Source organism: Taudactylus pleione, unplaced genomic scaffold (genome assembly GCF_031769625.1).
Source record: "Taudactylus pleione unplaced genomic scaffold, aTauple2 ptg000133l, whole genome shotgun sequence".
Taxonomy (NCBI): Eukaryota; Metazoa; Chordata; class Amphibia; order Anura; family Myobatrachidae; genus Taudactylus; species Taudactylus pleione.
The window spans coordinates 3,140,001-3,165,768 of record NW_028284535.1 but is presented as its reverse complement, the minus strand read 5'-3'; the positions used below and the strand labels follow the sequence as shown (position 1 = coordinate 3,165,768).

General features: G+C 30.4%; 1 protein-coding gene across 3 annotated transcripts in view; it reads left to right on the top strand.

The window, feature by feature from the left end:
• The first annotated feature begins 1,205 nt into the window (after positions 1–1,205).
• CPNE9 (copine family member 9) overlaps positions 1,206–25,768 on the top strand; it is a 384,344-nt gene continuing 359,781 nt past the window's right edge. Inside the window, exons 1-2 of one of the 3 annotated variants that reach the window (XM_088473286.1) lie at positions 1,206–1,370; positions 2,148–2,372. In XM_088473286.1, the coding sequence (XP_088329412.1) occupies positions 2,296–2,372 (77 nt within the window). In that variant the 5' untranslated portion in view covers positions 1,206–1,370; positions 2,148–2,295. Of the gene's footprint in view, positions 1,371–1,432; positions 1,523–2,147; positions 2,373–2,500; positions 2,525–25,768 lie in introns of those variants that run through there. The other 2 variants (XM_088473287.1, XM_088473288.1) reach the window with 2 other exon arrangements.

Here is a 25,768-nt window from a genome sequence, read left to right as displayed (position 1 = left end):
ATTCTCCTGCTGCTCACCAGCTGCTCTGCTATGCAGAGAAGGGTCGTGTACTCCCACTCCACAGCCAACCATCGGATGGGCATCGGAAAGCTGCATCGGACGCCTGGCAACCATCAAAATTTTGGTTTTCGATGGAAAAGTACTTCCATCGAATTGGAAACATCGATGGTTGCTAACCATCGGCTTCTAATGTCTATCCCTATGGCAAATCCGTCCTCTGCTGAATCACCCCCAGAATTTGGGAAACACTGCTCTAAGGCAAAGGAATAATGACGAATAGAAATTTATTAATATAAACAAATATTTATTTACCCAAAAATTCTGCTAAGTCAGATGTAACTGCAATAAGTAATTACTGCTGACTGTGCCCTAGAGAGTTAAACGTTGCTACAATAACTGTTAGCCAATTGTGTTGTTCAACCCTTTATACCTCAACATTGCTACAAGTTTCCTGATGCTTAAGTCAGGCAAATGCATTTATCCTTCTGTTACAGTGGAAAAGCTGGCAGCAAGCCTCTCCATCGACGCAAGTGCCTGATTCAGCTTGGATCGCAGTTGCTAATACGCACGCAATCGGCGTGCTTGTGCATCGCAGTGTGGGTGCGCGAACCAACCACTGCGATCGGGACTGCGATTGCAGTGACTGCGCAGACCCATCGCAGAGTGATTAACAGGAAGTGCCGTTTGTGGGAGGTGACGGGGGAGGTGGTTTGCGAAACGCAGGCCTGCCAGTACGTTTGAAGTGGATAATTTATGCAGGGGCGTGGATAATTTATGCAGGGGCGTGCATAAATTATCCACTGCGATCCCCTACGCAGCCTGAGGCCTGATAGCGTGCGTGGTTGTTAGCAATTTCTGAGTAAGGTCAGGGCTTGTGCAAGTGTGCGTGAGGCTGCGATGGTACCCGATTCCTCCGATGTTTTCGTATTTTTGCTAAACATTACGGATGTGTGTAAGGTGCAGCGGTCGCAATGGATTAGCATACTATCGCAGTTGAACTGCGTGCATAAACGCTATTGCATTAGCAGTTGCGTTCCGTAGTAAATCAGACCCCAAATCCACTATTCAGCATTTTAAAACCGTGAAGCAACCAACTATAGTAAATCACATTGCATGCTATACAGAGTTTGACCACAAGAGGGCGTAATGATATCACAAGCATTTTGCTCCAACTCACCATCCACATCCATTGAGATTATTTTTTTTAGTAACATATTCAGGGAAATGGGTCCGTTTGTTCCAGCCTCTCTATATTTGCACAAGTCTGGGATAATAGCGGCACCTCTATGAGAGAGCTGGAAACACTTTCCCTATGTGTGGTTATCCAACAGGAACCCAGCCATCCACTCTATCACACCCCAAGCTACCAGGTAAAGAGAATCAGAACTTTAATGCATTTTCATACCGTCATTTGCACCTCCCGTGTTTTCATCTGAGACTTTCTGTTATTCTGTAGTAAGGCAGTTTTATTGTCATACCCTCCCTGTGTGTAGACATCCATGAGACTCTTCCAATGTCCTGGGTATGTATCAATGATTGATAAATGCAACAGATGTGCAAGAGGGGAAAGCTCCAGACTGAGCTTTCAGATGGAATTAGTTTCCCTGATACATCTGTGTGGTAGTTTAATCCCAGTATGGCACTGGTTCTGCACCAGGAGACCTTTGAAACAGCACATGAAAAATGCCATTATTAATGCATAACTGTTTGTGCAACTTCCATCGACACAGAGAATTGTGCAATTAAGAGGGTGAATATAGATATATACTGATATGTGCACATACATATATGTGTGTGTGTATATATATATATATAATTATATATATATATATATAGGTCATGTTACTTAAAAGAGTTCAGCTCAGTAGAAAATGCTGTTGGGGTCTAATCCCCTATTAAAAGCAGATGACTTCTTCCTGGAAGCAGTGAATGGTGCCCTACATCTCTCATAGGGTTAATACCCTTCAGTGACACAGATACAGATTGACTTTGATGAAGCTGGATGTTAGTCTAGAAATCCAGCCACCTGGGGATTAGAAAGGATGGCAGTCCCAGATAGTGTCTCAGAAATCACTGCAGACCCTTAGTAACTAACAGAGAGCAAGTTCCAAGGAGTGTCCTATGCATTTGCACTTATTATTTTGTAGTTTTCATGGACGGGTAACCTGGACCTCCCCATAAGCTGTAAATGACGGCACTGTTCATGCAGCCTTGAGTCGAGTGTTACTACAGCTCAAGAGCACCACAGGACTTTGGAGATCTCCAGCTGCAGGTGGACCTGAGGACTCCAAGACAATGGCTTCCATTGGGGACTTTGACCCTGTGCACACCAGCGTACCAGCCACAAAGATAGAGATCACTGTGTCATGCAGGTAGGTTTAGCTGGGTAGGGGAGATATTTGGGGGAGTAGTAGTGTGAATGAAGCAGGTTCTGCTGCCTGCACGGTGCGAATTATGGACGCAAGGTGTAGAATGTTGGACACTGAATGAAGATCCAGGATTTGGGGAATGTAATCACGAGCTGGTATGTGGGACATGGAATCAAGGTCCAGGATTTGGGGAATTGAATCAGGGTAGTTTGTAAGACATGAAGTCACGGTCCAGTATTTAGGTCATTGAATTATGGGCTAGTTCAGGTACAAGGACTCTAGAATATAAAGATCAGGACTTATTATAACTCTTCATTTGGATTTTTCCCACTGTATACAAGGGGCCATGATATGAGAAATGTTGGGGGGGGGGGGCATATAGAACAACAAGTGGAAGAGAGAGGGGTAAGGTTAAGGTGTTATAAAATGTGGGTAAACCCTATACTATACAGCTGTTCTAGAATAATACACACAACAAAATTAAAATTCAAAATGGACCAAAAAAAACAGTTTATAGTGCGACGTCCTACAAATCATCTACCTAAAGGACACTGTTAGTCTGTAAATCTTGGTAAAATGTAAAAGTTGCAAAGTTTATTATTGTCTGTTGTTAGTAAGAGGACCAATGTTAATTTTAAGGAATAAAAAAAATTACAATCTCTTTACATTACATTTTAAGCAAAACCTGGTTTGGCAGAATATATTGATGCATTTAAGTTAATGACAAGGCTGAATTAAAGGGGGATTAGTAAATATGTCTATTGTGCTGTATTGAAGTTACTCCAGTAATCCCGCAATCACTGACCATCCAGATATTCTTATGTGCCTCATTATAGAACGTTATAGTGTACGACCAGCTTGCTTATCCTTAACCGGAGCGCTGGCTAAAAATAAATAATATATATGTTTCCTGGATCCCTCTTAATTACTTCTACTGGCATCAGCAGATTGCTGCACTCGCTCAATTAACGCTGGATTCCAATCCAAGATCCACTCGAGTGGAAAATGACTGTACAGATTGTTAATAGATGGGGTTAAAGTCACACACATGGGAACTGCAGCAGAAGAATGATCAGTAAGAGAGTATGGAAGGGGTGCTATACATTACGCTGTATATCAGTGCTTCTGGTCTCGCTCCTAAATACAGACTAACTGTCCGGGTTTTAAGTATATCCATGCTTTAGCACAAGTGGTTTAATCAGCACCTCAGTCATTTTGATTTATCCATCTGTGCTCAAGCATGGATATCCATAAAACCTGGACTGTTCATGTGTCTTGAAGGCAGAGTTTGAGAAGGAGGGTTATATAGGATGGCCGTGGAGCTAGCCTGGCAGCTGGGAGATGAAACATTTCTTGTTACATGTCTGCGCCCATAGAAAACAGCATGAAATGTTCTGGAGGAGCTCTGTGACTCGGCAGTGAGGGGGGAAAGTAACAACATATGGACAAGGGATTGGGAAATAATGCAAATAGTGTGGAGCTGAAAATACTGGAGGTCTGTGCTCTGGTGTCCCCGTCTCCAGGGAAAGAACATATCCACTTCTCTCCACAGGGACTCGCTGCATCTTATAACATTGCTGTAGTGTATGTGTACTATATGTCTCTGTGTGAATATATATATATATATATATATATATATATATATATATATACACACACCATACAGTAAATACATACATATTACATACATACACACACACACCATACAGTACATACATACACACCATACAGTACATACATACACACACACACCATACAGTACATACATACACACACACACCATACAGTACATACATACACACCATACAGTACATACACACACACACCATACAGTACATACATACACACACACACCATACAGTACATACATACACACCATACAGTACATACATACACACACACCATACAGTACATACATACACACCATACAGTACATACATACACACACACACCATACATACATACACACACCATACAGTACATACATACATACACACCATACATTACATACATACACACACCATACAGTACATACATACACACACACACACCATACATACATACATACATACATACACACACCATACAGTACATACATACATACACACCATACAGTACATAGATACACACACCATACAGTACATAGATACACACACCATACAGTACATACATACATACACACCATACAGTACATACATACACACACCATACAGTACATACACACATACATACACACCATACAGTACATAGATACACACCATACAGTACATACATACACACACCATACAGTACATACATACACACCATACAGTACATACATATTACATACATACACACAGTATTCCAGCAGTGCTGAAAATGTTACTTTTAAAAAAACGGGTACAATGTTAAACTGATTAGGTTATAGTATACACTTATAGTATGTACATGTGCTTTAGTAATATTTACTTAGTTATCTTTGTATAGGTATATTATATACAGTAAAGGTGATCTACTTCTATCTATCTAAATCTATCTATCTATCGGTGGCTACACACGGTACAATATTTTACACGATTTTGCCGTTTTCGACCGATTAGAACGACAAATCGTTTAAAATCTGCCTGTGTGTGGGCATGATAACGAGGCCGATGTGCGCTCCCGTTGGTCGGGGTCTGTGATCTTTTGAACATGCAGAAAGGTCACGACCTGTCTTCACGATTTGGCACACATTGCTCCGTGTGTACGTACGACAAATGATTTCATGGACTACGAACGATTTGTCGTCATTTTCCTGGCCACTCCCCTCCACCATTTTGTGCCAGCTGACTGGGAGACGGAAGATGCATCGTGAGGTTAATGCTGCCAAACAATATATCGTTAACGACTCTCTATATCGTTTGATCTTTTGTACAATTGTTCCATGTGTATGCACAATTTCGTTAACGAGAGTGTATCGTTGCCTACATCGTTCCGTGTGCAGGGGGCTTATGTCATATCTATCTCATATCTATCTATCGATCTCATATCTATCTCTATGTATCTATCTATCTATCTATCTATCTATCTATCTCATATTTATCTATCTATCTCATATCTATCTCATATTTATCTATCTATCTATCTCATATCTATCTATCTATCTCTCATATCTATCTATCAATCTCTCATATCTATCTATCTCATATTTATCTATCTATCTATCTATCTCATATCTATATATCTATCTATCTATTTATATATCTATCTCATATCTATCTATCTCATATCTATCTATCTATCTATCTATCTATCTATCTATCTATCTATCCATCTCCTATCTATCTATCTCATGTCTATCTATCTATCTATCTATCTCTATATATCTATCTCATATCTATCAATCTATCTCATATTTATCGATCTATCAATCTATCTCATATCTATCTCTATGTATCTATCTATCAATCTCTCATATCTATCTATCTCATATCTATCTATCTATCTATCTCATATCTATATATCTATCTATCTCATGTCTATCTATCTATCTCATATCTATATATCTATCTATTTATCTATCTATCTATTTATCTATCTATCTCATGTCTATCTATCTATCTCATATCTATCTCTATGTATCTATCTATCTCATATCTATCTATCTATCTATCTATCTCATATTTATCTCTCATATCTATCTATCTCATATGTATCTATCGATCTCATATCTATCTATCTCTATATATCTATCTCATGTCTATCTATCCATCTCCTATCTATCTCATATCTATCTCTATGTATCTATCTATCTCATATCTATCTATCTCATATCTATCTATCTATCTCATATCTATATATCTATCTATTTATCTATCTATCTATTTATCTATCTATCTCATGTCTATCTATCTATCTCATATCTATCTCTATGTATCTATCTATCTCATATCTATCTATCTATCTCATATTTATCTCTCATATCTATCTATCTCATATGTATCTATCGATCTCATATCTATCTATCTCTATATATCTATCTCATGTCTATCTATCCATCTCCTATCTATCTCATATCTATCTCTATGTATCTATCTATCTCATATCTATCTATCTCATATCTATCTATCTCATGTCTATCTATCTATCTCATATCTATCTATCTCATATTTATCTATCTATCTATATATCTATCTCATATCTATCTATCTCATGTCTATATATCTATCTATGTATCTATCTCATATCTATCTATCTCATATTTATCTATCTCATGTCTATATATCTATCTATCTCATGTCTATCTATCTCATATCTATCTCTATGTATCTATCTCATATCTATCGATCTCATATCAATCTATCTCATATCTATCTCATATCTATCTATCTATATATCTCATATCTATCGATCTCATATCTATCGATCTCATATCTATCTATCTCATATCTATCTATCTATCTCATCTATCGATCTCATATCTATCTATCTCATATATATCTATCTCATGTCTATCTATCTATCCATCTCCTATCTATCTCATATCTATCTCTATGTATCTATCTATCAATCTATCTCATATCTATCTATCTCATATCTATCTATCTATCTATCTATCTATCTATCCATCTCCTATCTATCTATCTCATGTCTATCTATCTATCTCATATCTATCTATCTCATATTTATCTATCTCATATCTATTTATCTATCTCATTATCTATCTATCAATCTATCTCATATCTATCTATCTATCTATCTATCTATCTATCTATCTCATGTCTATCTATCTCTATGTATCTATCTATCTATCAATCTAGCTCATATCTATCTATCTCATATTTATCTATCTATCTCATATCTATGTGTCTATCTATCTATCTCATATCTATCTATCAATCTATCTCATATCTATCTATCTCATATTTATCTATCTCATGTCTATATATCTATCTATCTCATATCTATCTATCGATCTCATATATATCTATCTCATGTCTATCTATCTATCTCATATCTATCTCTGTATCTATCTATCTATCTATCTCATATCTATCTATCTCATATTTATCTCTCATATCTATCTCATGTCCTATCTATCTATCTATCTATCTATCTCATATCTATCAATCTATCTCATGTCTATCTATCTATCTCATGTCCTATCTATCTATCTATCTCATATCTATCTCTATGTATCTATCTATCAATCTCTCATATCTATCTATCTCATATCTATCTATATATCTCATATTTATCTCTCATATCTATCTATCTCATGTCTATCTATCTATCTATCTATCTATCTATCTATCTCTCTATGTATCTATCTCATGTCTATCTATCTCATATCTATCTATCTCATATTTATCTATCTATCTCATATCTATGTATCTATCTATTTATCTATCTATCTCATGTCTATCTATCTATCTATCTCATATCTATCTCTATGTATCTATCTATCAATCTATCTCATATCTATCTATCTCATGTCAATATATCTCATATTTATCTATCTCATATCTATCTATCTCATATTTATCTCTCATATCTATCTATCTCATGTCCTATCTATCTATCTATCTATCTATCTATCTATCTATCTCATATCTATCTCTATGTATCTATCTCATATCTATCTATCGCATGTCCTATCTATCTATCTATCTATCAATCTATCTCATATCTATCTATCTCATATCTATCTATCGATCTCATATCTATCTATCTATCAATGTCTCATATCTATCTATCTATCTATCTATCTATCTCATATCTATCTATATGTATCTATCTATCAATCTCTCATATCTATCTATCTCATATCTATCTATATATCTCATATTTATCTCTCATATCTATCTATCTCATGTCTATCTATCTATCTATCTATCTCATATCTATCTATCTCATATTTATCTATCTATCTCATGTCTATTTATCTATCTCTATATATCTATCTCATATCTATCTCTATGTATCTATCTATCTATCTATTTCATATCTATCTATCTATCTCATATCTATCTATCGATCTCATATTTATCTATCTCATGTCTATATATCTATCTATCTCATATTTATCTCTCATATCTATCTATCTATCTATCTATCTATCTATCTATCTATCTCTATATATCTATCTCATATCTATCTATCTCATGTCTATCTATCTATCTATCTCTATATATCTATCTCATATCTATCTATCTATCTCATGTCTATCTATCTATCTATCTATCTATCTATCAATCTATCTCATATCTATCTATCTCATATCTATCTATCTCTCTCATGTCTATCTATCTCATATCTATCTCTATGTATCTATCTCATGTCTATCTATCTATCTCTATGTATCTATCTCATATCTATATCTCATATCTATATCTCATATCTATCTATCTCATATCTATCTATCTCATATTTATCTATCGCATGTCTATCTATCTATCTATCTGTCTATCTATCTATCTATCTATCTATCTATCTATCTCATATCTATCTCTATGTATCTATCTATCAATCTATCTCATATCTATCTATCGATCTCATATATATCTATCTCATGTCTATCTATCCATCTCCTATCTATCTATCTCAGGTCTATCTATCGATCTCATATCTATCTCTATCTATCTATCAATCTCTCATATCTATCTATCTCATATTTATCTCTCATATCTATCTATATCATGTCTGTCTATCTATCTATCTATCTATCTATCTATCTATCTATCTCTATGTATCTATCTATCTATCAATCTATCTCATATCTATCTATCTCAGGTCTATCTATCTATCTCATATTTATCTATCTCAGGTCTATCTATCGATCTCATATCTATCTCTATCTATCTATCCATCAATCTCTCATATCTATCTATCTCATATTTATCTCTCATATCTATCTATCTCATGTCTATCTATCTCTATCTATCTCATATCTATCTATCTCATATCTATCTATCTATCTCATGCTTATCTATCTATCTATCTATCTATCTATCTCATGTCTATCTATCTATCAATCTCATATCTATCTCTATGTATCTATCTATCTCATGTCTATCTATCTATCTATCTATCTATCTATCTATCTCTATATATCTATCTCATATCTATCTATCTATCTCATGTCTATCTATCTATCTATCTATCAATCTATCTCATATCTATCTATCTCATATCTATCTATCTATCTCATGTCTATCTATCTCATATCTATCTCTATGTATCTATCTCATGTCTATCTATCTCTATGTATCTATCTCATATCTATCTATCTCATATCTATCTATCTCATATTTATCTATCGCATGTCTATCTATCTATCTATCTCATATCTATCTCTATGTATCTATCAATCTATCTCATATCTATCTATCTATCTATCGATCTCATATATATCTATCTCATGTCTATCTATCTATCCATCTCCTATCTATCTATCTCAGGTCTATCTATCAATCTCATATCTATCTCTATGTATCTATCTATCAATCTATCTCATATCTATCTATCTCTATCTATCTCATATCTATCTATCTCATATTTATCTATCTATCTCATGTCTATCTATCTATCTCATATCTATCTCTATGTATCTATCTCATATCTATCTATCTATCTATCTATCTATCTATCTATCTCATATCTATCTATCTCATATTTATCTATCTATCTATCTCATGTCTATCTATCTATCTATCTATCAATCTCATATCTATCTCTATGTATCTATCTATCTATCTCATATCTATCTATCTCATATTTATCTATCTATCTATCTATCTCATGTCTATCTATCTATCTCTATCTATCTCATATCTATCTATCTCATATCTATCTATTTCATATTTATCTATCTATCTCATGTCTATATATCTATCTATCTATCTCATGTCTATCAATCTATCTATCTCATGTCTATCTATCTATCTATCTATCTATCTCATATCTATCTATGTATCAATCTATCTCATATCTATCTATCTCATGTCTATCTATCTATCTCTCTATCTATCTATTTCTATATATCTATCTCATATCTATCTATCTCATGTCTATCTATCTAATATTTATCTATCTATCTATATATCTATCTATCTCATGTCTATCTATCTATCTATCTCATATCTATCTCTATGTATCTATCTATCTATCAATCTATCTCATATCTATCTATCCATCTATCTATCTATCTATCTCAGGTCTATCTATCTATCTCATATCTATCTCTGTCTATCTATCAATCTCTCATATCTATCTATCTCATATCTATCTATCTATCTCTCTATCTATTTCTATATATCTATCTCATATCTATCTATCTCATGTCTATCTATCTATCTATCTATCTATCTCATATTTATCTATCTCAGGTCTATCTATCTATCTCATATCTATCTATCTATCAATCTCTCATATCTATCTATCTCATATCTATCTATCTATCTTATATCTATCTATCTATCTATCTATCTCATGTCTATCTATCTATCTATCTATCTCTATATATCTATCTCATATCTATCTATCTCATGTCTATCTATCTATCTATCTATCTCTATATATCTATCTCATATCTATCTATCTCATGTCTATCTATCTATCTCATATCTATCTCTATGTATCTATCTCATGTCTATATATCTATCTATCTCATGTCTATCTCTATGTATCTATCTATCTATCAATCTCTCATATCTATCTATCTCATATCTATCTATCTCATATTTATCTATCTCATGTCTATATATCTATCTATCTCATGTCTATATATCTATCTATGTATCTATCTATCTATCTATCTCATATTTATCTATATATCAATCTATCTATATATCTATCTATCTCATGTCTATCTATCTCATATCTATCTATATATCTATCAATCTATCTCATATCTATCTATCTATCTCATATCTATCTATCTCATATTTATCTATCTCATGTCTATATATCTATCTATCTCATGTCTATATATCTATCTATGTATCTATCTATCTATCTCATATCTATCTATCTCCTATTTATCTATATATCAATCTATCTATATATCTATCTATCTCATGTCTATCTATCTATCTCATATCTATCTATATATCTATCAATCTATCTCATATCTATCTCTATGTATCTATCTATCTATCAATCTATCTCATCTATCTATCTATCTATCCATCTATCTATCTATCTATCTATCTCAGGTCTATCTATCGATCTATCTATCAATCTCATATCTATCTATCTATCTATCTCATGTCTATCTATCTATCTATCTATCTATCTCTATATATCTATCTCATATCTATCTATCTCATGTCTATCTATCTATCTCATATCTATCTCTATGTATCTATCTCATGTCTATATATCTATCTATCTCATGTCTATCTCTATGTATCTATCTATCTATCAATCTCTCATATCTATCTATCTATCTCATATCTATCTATCTCATATTTATCTATCTCATGTCTATATATCTATCTATCTCATGTCTATATATCTATCTATGTATCTATCTATCTATCTCATATCTATCTATCTCATATTTATCTATATATCCATCTATCTATATATCTATCTATCTCATGTCTATCTATCTATCTCATATCTATCTATATATCTATCAATCTATCTCATATCTATCTATCTATCTCATATCTATCTATCTCATATTTATCTATCTCATGTCTATATATCTATCTATCTCATGTCTATATATCTATCTATGTATCTATCTATCTATCTATCTCATATCTATCTATCTCATATTTATCTATATATCAATCTATCTATATATCTATCTATCTCATGTCTATCTATCTATCTCATATCTATCTATATATCTATCAATCTATCTCATATCTATCTCTATGTATCTATCTATCTATCAATCTATCTCTATCTATCTATCTATCCATCTATCTATCTATCTATCTATCTATCTCAGGTCTATCTATCGATCTCATATCTATCTCTGTCTATCTATCAATCTCTCATATCTATCTATCTCATATCTATCTATCTCATATTTATCTATCTCATGTCTATCTATCTATCTATCAATCTATCTCATATCTATCTATCTATCCATCTCCTATCTATCTATCTCAGGTCTATCTATCTGTCTCATTGTTATCTATCTCAGGTCTATCTATCGATCTCATATCTATCTCTGTCTATCTATCAATCTCTCATATCTATCTATCTCATATCTATCTATCTATCTATCAATCTCTCATATCTATCTATCTCATATTTATCTCATATCTATCTTTCTCATCTCTATCTATCTATCTCTATCTATCTCATGTCTATATATCTGTCTATCTATCTATCTATCAATCTCATATCTATCTATCTATCTATCTATCTATCAATCTATCTCATATCTATCTATCTATCTCATGTCTATCTAGCTATCTATCTAGCTATCTATCTATCTCTATGTATCTATCTCATATCTATCTATCTATCTTATATCTATCTATCTCATATCTATCTATCTATCTCATGTCTATCTATCTCATATCTATCTATCTCATATTTATCTGTCTCATGTCTATCTATCTATCTCTATGTATCTATCTCATATCTATCTATATATCTCCTATCTATCGATCTCATATCTATCTCATATCTATCAATCTCTCATATCGATCTATCTCATATCTATCTATCTATCTATCTCAGGTCTATCTATCTATCTCATATTTATCTATCTCAGGTCTATCTATCGATCTCATATCTATCTCTATCTATCTGTCAATCTCTCATATCTATCTCATATCTATCTATCTATCTCTATGTATCTATCTCATATCTATCTATCTCATATCTATCTATCTATCTCATATTTATCTATCTATCTCATGTCTATATATCTGTCTATCTATCTATCTATCAATCTCATATCTATCTATCTATCAATCTATCTCATATCTATCTATCTATCTCATGTCTATCTATCTAGCTATCTATCTAGCTATCTATCTATCTCTATGTATCTATCTCATATCTATCTATCTATCTTATATCTATCTATCTATCTCATGTCTATCTATCTATCTATCTATCTATCAATCTCATATCTATCTATCTCATGTCTATCTATCTATCTATCTATCTCTATATATCTCTCATATCTATCTATCTATCTCATGTCTATCTATCTATCTATCTCTATATATCTATCTCATATCTATCTGTCTATCTCATGTCTATCTATCTCATATCTATCTATCGATCTCATATTTATCTATCTCATGTCTATATATCTATCTATCTCATATTTATCTCTCATATCTATCTATCTATCTCTATCTATCTCATATCTATCTACCTCATGTCTATCTATCTCATATATATCTATCTCATGTCTATCTATCTATCCATCTCCTATCTATCTCATATCTATCTCTATGTATCTATCTATCTCATATTTATCTTTCTATCTATATATCTATCTATCTCATGTCTATCTATCTATCTCATATTTATCTATCTATCTCATGTCTAAATACCTATCTATCTATCTATCTATCTATCTATCTCTATATATCTATCAATCTCTCATATCTATCTATCTCATATTTATCTATTTATCTATCTATCAATCTATCTCATATCTATCTATCTATCTATCTATCTATCTCTATGTATCTATCTCATGTCTATATATCTATCTATCTATCTCATATTTATCTATCTTTCTCATATCTATCTCTATGTATCTATCTATCTATCTATCTATCTATCTATCTATCTATCTATCAATCTAGCTCATATCTATCTATCTCATATTTATCTATCTATCTCATATCTATATATCTATCTATTTATCTATCTCATGTCTATCTATCTATCTCATATCTATCTCTATGTATCTATCTATCTCATATCTATCTATCGATCTCATATTTATCTATCTCATGTCTATATATCTATCTATCTCATATTTATCTCTCATATCTATCTCTATCTATCTCTATCTATCTCTATCTATCTCAGGTCTATCTATCTATCTCATATTTATCTATCTCATATCTATCTATCTCATATTTATCTATCTATCTCATGTCTATATATCTGTCTATCTATCTATCTATCAATCTCATATCTATCTATCTATCAATCTATCTCATATCTATCTATCTATCTCATGTCTATCTATCTAGCTATCTATCTATCTAGCTATCTATCTATCTCTATGTATCTATCTCATATCTATCTATCTATCTTATATCTATCTATCTATCTCATGTCTATCTATCTATCTATCTATCTATCTATCAATCTCATATCTATCTATCTCATGTCTATCTATCTATCTATCTATCTCTATATATCTCTCATATCTATCTATCTATCTCATGTCTATCTATCTATCTCTATATATCTATCTATCTCATGTCTATCTATCTCATATATATCTATCTCATGTCTATCTATCTATCCATCTCCTATCTATCTCATATCTATCTCTATGTATCTATCTATCTCATATTTATCTTTCTATCTATATATCTATCTATCTCATGTCTATCTATCGATCTCATATTTATCTATCTATCTCATGTCTATATATCTATCTATCTCATGTCTATCTATCTCATATTTATCTCTCATATCTATCTATCTATCTCTATGTATCTATCTCATATCTATCAATCTATCTCATTATCTATCTATCTCATATCTATCTCTATCTAACTCATGTCTATCTATCTATCTCATGTCTATCTATCTATCTATCTCATATTTATCTATCTCATGTCTATCTATCTATATCTATGTATCTATCTCATATCTATCTATCTCATATCTATCTATCTCATATTTATCTATCGCATGTCTATCTATCTATCTATCTCATATCTATCTCTATGTATCTATCTATCAATCTATCTCATATCTATCGATCTCCTATCTATCTATCTCAGGTCTATCTATCTATCTCAGGTCTATCTATCTATCTCATATTTATCTATCTCAGGTCTATCTATCTATCTCATATTTATCTATATATCAATCTATCTATATATCTATCTATCTCATGTCTATCTATCTATCTCATATCTATCTATATATCTATCAATCTATCTCATATCTATCTCTATGTATCTATCTATCTATCAATCTATCTCATCTATCTATCTATCTATCTATCTATCTATCTCAGGTCTATCTATCGATTTATCTATCAATCTCATATCTATCTATCTATCTATCTATCTATCTATCTCATGTCTATCTATCTATCTATCTCTATATATCTATCTCATATCTATCTATCTCATGTCTATCTATCTATCTCATATCTATCTCTATGTATCTATCTCATGTCTATATATCTATCTATCTCATGTCTATCTCTATGTATCTATCTATCTATCAATCTCTCATATCTATCTATCTATCTCATATCTATCTATCTCATATTTATCTATCTCATGTCTATATATCTATCTATCTCATGTCTATATATCTATCTATGTATCTATCTTTCTATCTATCTCATATCTATCTATCTCATATTTATCTATATATCAATCTATCTATATATCTATCTATCTCATGTCTATCTATCTATCTCATATCTATCTATATATCTATCAATCTATCTCATATCTATCTATCTATCTCATATCTATCTATCTCATATTTATCTATCTCATGTCTATATATCTATCTATCTCATGTCTATATATCTATCTATGTATCTATCTATCTATCTCATATCTATCTATCTCATATTTATCTATATATCAATCTATCTATATATCTATCTATCTCATGTCTATCTATCTATCTCATATCTATCTATATATCTATCAATCTATCTCATATCTATCTCTATGTATCTATCTATCTATCAATCTATCTCATCTATCTATCTATCTATCTATCTCAGGTCTATCTATCGATCTCATATCTATCTCTGTCTATCTATCAATCTCTCATATCTATCTATCTCATATCTATCTATCTCATATTTATCTATCTCATGTCTATCTATCTATCTATCTATCAATCTATCTCATATCTATCTATCTATCCATCTCCTATCTATCTATCTCAGGTCTATCTATCTATCTCATTGTTATCTATCTCAGGTCTATCTATCGATCTCATATCTATCTCTGTCTATCTATCAATCTCTCATATCTATCTATCTCATATCTATCTATCTATCTATCAATCTCTCATATCTATCTATCTCATATTTATCTCTCATATCTATCTATCTCATCTCTATCTATCTATCTCTATCTATCTCATGTCTATATATCTGTCTATCTATCTATCTATCTATCTATCAATCTCATATCTATCTATCTATCTATCAATCTATCTCATATCTATCTATCTAGCTATCTATCTAGCTATCTATCTATCTCTATGTATCTATCTCATATCTATCTATCTATCTTATATCTATCTATCTCATATCTATCTATCTATCTATCTCATGTCTATCTCATATCTATCTATCGATCTCATATCTATCTCTATCTATCTATCAATCTCTCATATCTATCTATCTATCTCTATCTATCTCATATCTATCTACCTCATGTCTATCTATCTATCTCATATCTATCTATCTCATATCTATCTATCTCATATTTATCTATCTATCTCATGTCTATATATCTATCTATGTATCTATCTATCTATCTCATATCTATCTATCTATCTATCTATCTATCTCATATTTATCTATCTATCCAATCTATCTATATATCTATCTATCTCTATGTATCTATCTCATATCTATCTATCTATCTCATATTTATCTGTCTCATGTCTATCTATCTATCTCTATGTATCTATCTCATATCTATCTATATATCTCCTATCTATCGATCTCATATCTATCTCATATCTATCAATCTCTCATATCGATCTATCTCATATCTATCTATCTATCTATCTCAGGTCTATCTATCTATCTCATATTTATCTATCTCAGGTCTATCTATCGATCTCATATCTATCTCTATCTATCTGTCAATCTCTCATATCTATCTCATATCTATCTATCTATCTCTATGTATCTATCTCATATCTATCTATCTCATATCTATCTATCTATCTCATATTTATCTATCTATCTCATGTCTATATATCTGTCTATCTATCTATCTATCAATCTCATATCTATCTATCTATCTATCTATCAATCTATCTCATATCTATCTATCTATCTCATGTCTATCTATCTAGCTATCTATCTAGCTATCTATCTATCTCTATGTATCTATCTCATATCTATCTATCTATCTTATATCTATCTATCTCATGTCTATCTATCTATCTATCTCTATATATCTCTCATATCTATCTATCTATCTCATGTCTATCTATCTATCTATCTCTATATATCTATCTCATATCTATCTATCTATCTCATGTCTATCTATCTCATATCTATCTATCGATCTCATATTTATCTATCTCATGTCTATATATCTATCTATCTCATATTTATCTCTCATATCTATCTATCTATCTCTATCTATCTCATATCTATCTACCTCATGTCTATCTATCTCATATATATCTATCTCATGTCTATCTATCGATCCATCTCCTATCTATCTCATATCTATCTCTATGTATCTATCTATCTCATATTTATCTTTCTATCTATATATCTATCTATCTCATGTCTATCTATCTATCTCATATTTATCTATCTATCTCATGTCTAAATACCTATCTATCTATCTATCTATCTATCTATCTCTATATATCTATCTCATATCTATCTATCAATCTCTCATATCTATCTATCTCATATTTATCTATTTATCTATCTATCAATCTATCTCATATCTATCTATCTATCTATCTATCTATCTCTATGTATCTATCTCATGTCTATATATCTATCTATCTATCTATCTATCTATCTCATATTTATCTATCTATCTTTCTCATATCTATCTCTATCTATCTATCTATCTATCTATCTATCTATCTATCTATCAATCTAGCTCATATCTATCTATCTCATATTTATCTATCTATCTCATATCTATATATCTATCTATTTATCTATCTATCTCATGTCTATCTATCTATCTCATATCTATCTCTATGTATCTATCTATCTCATATCTATCTATCGATCTCATATTTATCTATCTCATGTCTATATATCTATCTATCTCATATTTATCTCTCATATCTATCTATCTATCTCTATCTATCTCTATCTATCTCAGGTCTATCTATCTATCTCATATTTATCTATCTCATATCTATCTATCTCATATTTATCTATCTATCTATCTCATGTCTATATATCTGTCTATCTATCTATCAATCTCATATCTATCTATCTATCTATCTATCAATCTATCTCATATCTATCTATCTATCTCATGTCTATCTATCTAGCTATCTATCTATCTAGCTATCTATCTATCTCTATGTATCTATCTCATGTCTATCTATCTATCTATCAATCTCATATCTATCTATCTCATGTCTATCTATCTATCTATCTCTATATATCTCTCATATCTATCTATCTATCTCATGTCTATCTATCTATCTCTATATATCTATCTCATATCTATCTATCTATCTCATGTCTATCTATCTCATATATATCTATCTCATGTCTATCTATCTATCCATCTCCTATCTATCTCATATCTATCTCTATGTATCTATCTATCTCATATTTATCTTTCTATCTATATATCTATCTATCTCATGTCTATCTATCGATCTCATATTTATCTATCTATCTCATGTCTATATATCTATCTATCTCATGTCTATCTATCTCATATTTATCTCTCATATCTATCTATCTATCTCTATGTATCTATCTCATATCTATCAATCTATCTCATTATCTATCTATCTCATATCTATATCTATCTCATATCTATCTCTATCTATCTCATGTCTATCTATCTATCTCATGTCTATCTATCTATCTATCTATCTCATATTTATCTATCTCATGTCTATCTATCTATATCTATGTATCTATCTCATATCTATCTATCTCATATCTATCTATCTCATATTTATCTATCGCATGTCTATCTATCTATCTATCTATCTCATATCTATCTCTATGTATCTATCTATCAATCTATCTCATATCTATCGATCTCCTATCTATCTATCTCAGGTCTATCTATCTATCTCAGGTCTATCTATCTATCTCATATTTATCTATCTCAGGTGTATCTATCGATCTCATATCTATCTCTATCTATCTATCAATCTCTCATATCTATCTCATATCTATCTATCTATCTCTATGTATCTATCTCATATCTATCTATCTCATATCTATCTATCTCATATTTATCTATCTATCTCATGTCTATATATCTGTCTATCTATCTATCAATCTCGTATCTATCTATCTCATGTCTCTATCTATCTCTATATATCTATCTCATATCTATCTATCTATCTATCTCATGTCTATCTATCTATCTCATGTCTATCTATCTATCAATCTATCTCATATCTATCTATCTCATGTCTATCTATCTCATATCTATCTCTATGTATCTATCTCATGTCTATCTATCTATCTATCTCTATGTATCTATCTCATATCTATCTATCGCATGTCTATCTATCTATCTATCTCATATCTATCTCTATGTATCTATCAATCTATCTCATGTCTATCTATCTATCTCATGTCTATCTATCTATCTCATATTTATCTATCGCTTGTCTATCTATCTATCTCTCTCATATCTATCTCTATGTATCTATCAATCTATCTCATGTCTATCTATCTATCTCATGTCTATCTATCTCATATTTATCTATCTCATGTCTATCTATCTATCCATCTCCTATCTATCTATCTCAGGTCTATCTATCTATCTCATATTTATCTATCTCAGGTGTATCTATCGATCTCATATCTATCTCTATCTATCTATCAATCTCTCATATCTATCTATCTCATATCTATCTATCTCATATTTATCTCTCATATCTATCTATCTCATATCTATCTATCTCATATTTATCTATCTATCTATCTATCTCATGTCTATATATCTATCTATCTATCTATCTCATGTCTATCTATCAATCTATCTTTCTCATGTCTATCTATCTAGCTCATATCTATCTCTATCTATCTATCTCATATCTATCTATCTATCTATCTATCTCTATGTATCTATCTCATGTCTATATATCTATCTATCTATCTCATATTTATCTATCTATCTTTCTCATATCTATCTCTATGTATCTATCTATCAATCTAGCTCATATCTATCTATCTCATATTTATCTATCTATCTCATATCTATGTATCTATCTATTTATCTATCTATCTCATGTCTATCTCTCTATCTCATATCTATCTCTATGTATCTATCTATCTATTTCATATCTATCTATCTCATATCTATCTATCGATCTCATATTTATCTCTCATATCTATCTATCTATCTATCTATCTATCTATCTATCTCTATGTATCTATCTTATATCTATCAATCTATCTCATGTCTATCTATCTATCTCATGACTATCTATCTATCTATCTATCTATATCTATGTATCTATCTCATTATCTATCTATCTCATATCTCTCTCTATCTATCTCTATCTATCTCATATCTATCTATCGATCTCATATTTATCTATCTCATGTCTATATATCTATCTATCTCATGTCTATTTATCTCTCATATCTATCTATCTATCTATCTATCTATCTCTATGTATCTATCTCATATCTATCAATCTATCTCATGTCTATCTATCTATCAATCTATCTCATATCTATCTATCTCATGTCTATCTATCTCATATCTATCTCTATGTATCTATCTCATGTCTATCTATCTATCTATCTATCTCTATGTATCTATCTCATGTCTATCTATCTATCTATCTCTATGTATCTATCTCATATCTATCTATCGCATGTCTATCTATCTATCTATCTATCTATCTATCTCATATCTATCTCTATGTATCTATCAATCTATCTCATGTCTATCTATCTATCTCATTATCTATCTCTATCTATCTCTATCTATCTCATGTCTATCTATCTATCTCATGTCTATCTATCTATCTATCTATCTATATCTATGTATCTATCTCATATCTATCTATCTCATATCTATCTCTATGTATCTATCTATCAATCTATCTCATATCTATCGATCTCCTATCTATCTCTATCTATCTCTATCTATCTCAGGTCTATCTATCTATCTCAGGTCTATCTATCTATCTCATATTTATCTATCTCAGGTCTATCTATCTATCATATCTATCTATCTCATATCTATCTATCTATCTCATATTTATCTATCTATCTATCTCATATCTATCTCTATGTATCTATCAATCTATCTCATGTCTATCTATCTCATATTTATCTATCTCATGTCTATCTATCTATCCATCTCCTATCTATCTATCTCAGGTCTATCTATCTCAGGTCTGTATATCTATCTCATATTTATCTATCTCAGGTGTATCTATCGATCTCATATCTATCTCTATCTATCTATCTATCTATCTATCTATCAATCTCTCATATCTATCTATCTCATATCTATCTATCTCATATTTATCTCTCATATCTATCTATCTATCTATCTCCTATTTATCTATCTATCTCATGTCTATATATCTATCTATCTATCTCATGTCTATCTATCAATCTATCTTTCTCATGTCTATCTATCTCATATTTATCTATCTATCTATCTCTATATATCTATCTCATATCTATCTATCTCATGTCTATCTATCTATCTCATATCTATCTATCTCATGTCTATATATCTATCTATCTCATGTCTTTCTATCTATCTATCTATCTATCTATCTATCTATCTATCTCATATCTATCTCTATGTATCTATCTATCAATCTCTCATATCTATCTATCTATCTCATATCTATCTATCTCATATTTATCTATCTCATGTCTATATATCTATCTATGTATCTATCTCATGTCTATCTATCTATCTCATATCTATCTATCTCATATCTATCTATCTCATATTTATCTATCGCATGTCTATCTATCTATCAATCTATCTCATATCTATCTATCCATCTCCTATCTATCTATCTCAGGTCTATCTATCTATCTCATATTTATCTATCTCAGGTCTATCTATCGATCTCATATCTATCTCTATCTATCTATCAATCTCTCATATCTATCTATCTCATATTTATCTCTCATATCTATCTATCTATCTATCTATCTCTATGTATCTATCTCATATCTATCTATCTCATGTCTATATATCTATCTATCTATCTATCTATCTATCTCTATATATCTATCTCATATCTATCTATCTATCTATCTATCTCATGTCTATCTATCTATCTCATATCTATCTCTATGTATCTATCTATCAATCTATCTCATATCTATCTCTATGTATCTATCTATCAATCTATCTCATATCTATCTATCTCATATTTATCTATCCATCTATCTATCTATCCTATCTATCTATCTCTATATATCTATCTCATATCTATCTATCAATCTCATGTCTATCTATCTATCTATCTATCTATCTCATGTCTGTCTATCTATCAATCTATCTCATATCTATCTCTATGTATCTATCTCATGTCTTTCTATCTATCTATCTATCTCATATGTATCTCTATGTATTTATCTATCAATCTATCTCATATCTATCTATCTCATATTTATCTATCGCATGTCTATCTATCTATCTATCTATCTATCTATCTATCTATCTCTATATATCTATCTCATATCTATCTATCTATCTCATATCTATCTCTATGTATCTATCTATCAATCTATCTCATATCTATCTCTATGTATCTATCTATCAATCTATCTCATATCTATCTATCTCATATTTATCTATCCATCTATCTATCTATCCTATCTATCTATCTCATAGATAGATAGATATGAGATAGATTGATAGATAGACAGACATGAGATAGATAGATAGATAGACATGAGATAGATAGATAGATATGAGATAGATATATAGAGATAGATAGATAGATATGAGATAGATATATAGAGATAGATAGACATGAGATAGATAGATAGATATCTCATATCTATCTATCTCATATTTACCTATCTCATGTCTATATATCTATCTATCTATCAATCTATCTCATATCTATCTATGTTATATATATCTATCTCATGTCTATATATCTATCTATCTATCAATCTATCTCATATCTATCTATGTTATATATATCTATCTCATGTCTATCTATCTATCCATCTATCTATCTCATATCTATCTCTATGTATCTATCTATCTCATATTTATCTTTCTATCTATATATCTATCTATCTCATATCTATCTATCTATCTCATATTTATCTATCTATCTCATGTCTATATACCTATCTATCTATCTATCTATCTATATATCCTATCTATCTATATATCTATCTATCTCTATGTATCTATCTCATATTATCTATCTATCTGTCTATCTATCTATCTATCTCTATGTATCTATCTCATATCTATCTATCTCTATGTATCTATCTCATAGATATCTATCTATCTCATATTTATCTATCTCAGGTCTATCTATCGATCTCATATCTATCTCTATCTATCTATCAATCTCTCATATCTATCTATCTCATATCTATCTATCTCATATTTATCTCTCATATCTATCTATCTCATTTCTATCTATCTATCTATCTATCTATCTATCTCATGTCTCTATCTATATATCTATCTCATATCTATCTATCTATCTATCTCATGTCTATCTATCTCATGTCTATCTATCTATCTATCTATCTATCTCATATCTATCTCATCTATCTATCTATCTCTATGTATCTATCTCATGTCTATCTATCTATCTCTATGTATCTATCTCATATCTATCTATCGCATGTCTATATATCTATCTATCTATCTATCTCTATATATCTATCTCATATCTATCTATCTATCTCATGTCTATCTATCTATCTCTATATATCTATCTCATATCTATCTATCTATCTATCTCTATATATCTATCTCATATCTATCTATCTATCTCATGTCTATCTATCTATCTATCAATCTCATATCTATCTATCTATCTCATGTCTGTCTATCTATCAATCTATCTCATATCTATCTCTATCTATCTCATATGTATCTCTATGTATTTATCTATCAATCTATCTCATATCTATCTATCCATCTATCTATCTCTATATATCTATCTCATATCTATCTATCTATCTCATGTCTATCTATCTATCTCATATCTATCTCTATGTATCTATCTATCTATCTCATATTTATCTATCTATCTCATGTCTATATATCTATCTATCTATCTATGTATCCTATCTATCTATCAATCTATCTCATATCTATCTATCTCATGTCTATCTATCTATCTATCTATCTATCTATCTCTATATATCTATCTCATCTATCTATCTATCTCATATCTATCTCTATGTATCTATCTCATGTCTTTCTATCTATCTATCTATCTATCTATCTCATATCTATCTCTATGTATCGATCTATCAATCTATCTCATATCTATCTATCTCATATCTATCTATCTATGTATCCTATCTATCTATTCTATCTATCTATCTCTATGTATCTATCTCATATCTATCTATCTATCTCATATTTATATATCTCATGTCTATCTATCTATTTATCTATCTATCTCTATGTATCTATCTCATATCTATCTATCTCATATCTATCTCATATTTATCTATCGCATGTCTCTATCTATCTATCTATCTATCTATCAATCTATCTCATATCTATCTATCTTATATATATCTATCTCATGTCTATCTATCTATCCATCTCCTATCTATCTCATATCTATCTCTATGTATCTATCTATCAATCTATCTCATATCTATCTATCTCATGTCTGTCTATCTATCTATCTATCTATCTATCTATCTATCTATCTATCTATCTATCTATCTATCAATCTCATATCTATCTCTATGTATCTATCTATCTATCAATCTATCTCATATCTATCTATCTGTTGTCTATCTATCTATCTATCTATCTCATATCTATCTCTATGTATCTATCTCATATCTATGTATCTATTTATCTATCTATCTCATGTCTATCTATATATCATATCTATCTCTATGTATCTATCTATCAATCTATCTCATATCTGTCTATCTCATATCTATCTATCTCATATTTATCTATCTCATATCTATATATCTATCTCATATCTATCTATCTCATATCTATCTATCTATCTCATATTTATCTCTCATATCTATCTATCTCATTTCTATCTATCTATCTATCTATCTATCTATCTCTATGCATCTATCTCTATGTATCTATCTCATATCTATCTATCTCATGTCTATATATCTATCTATCTATCTATCTATCTAT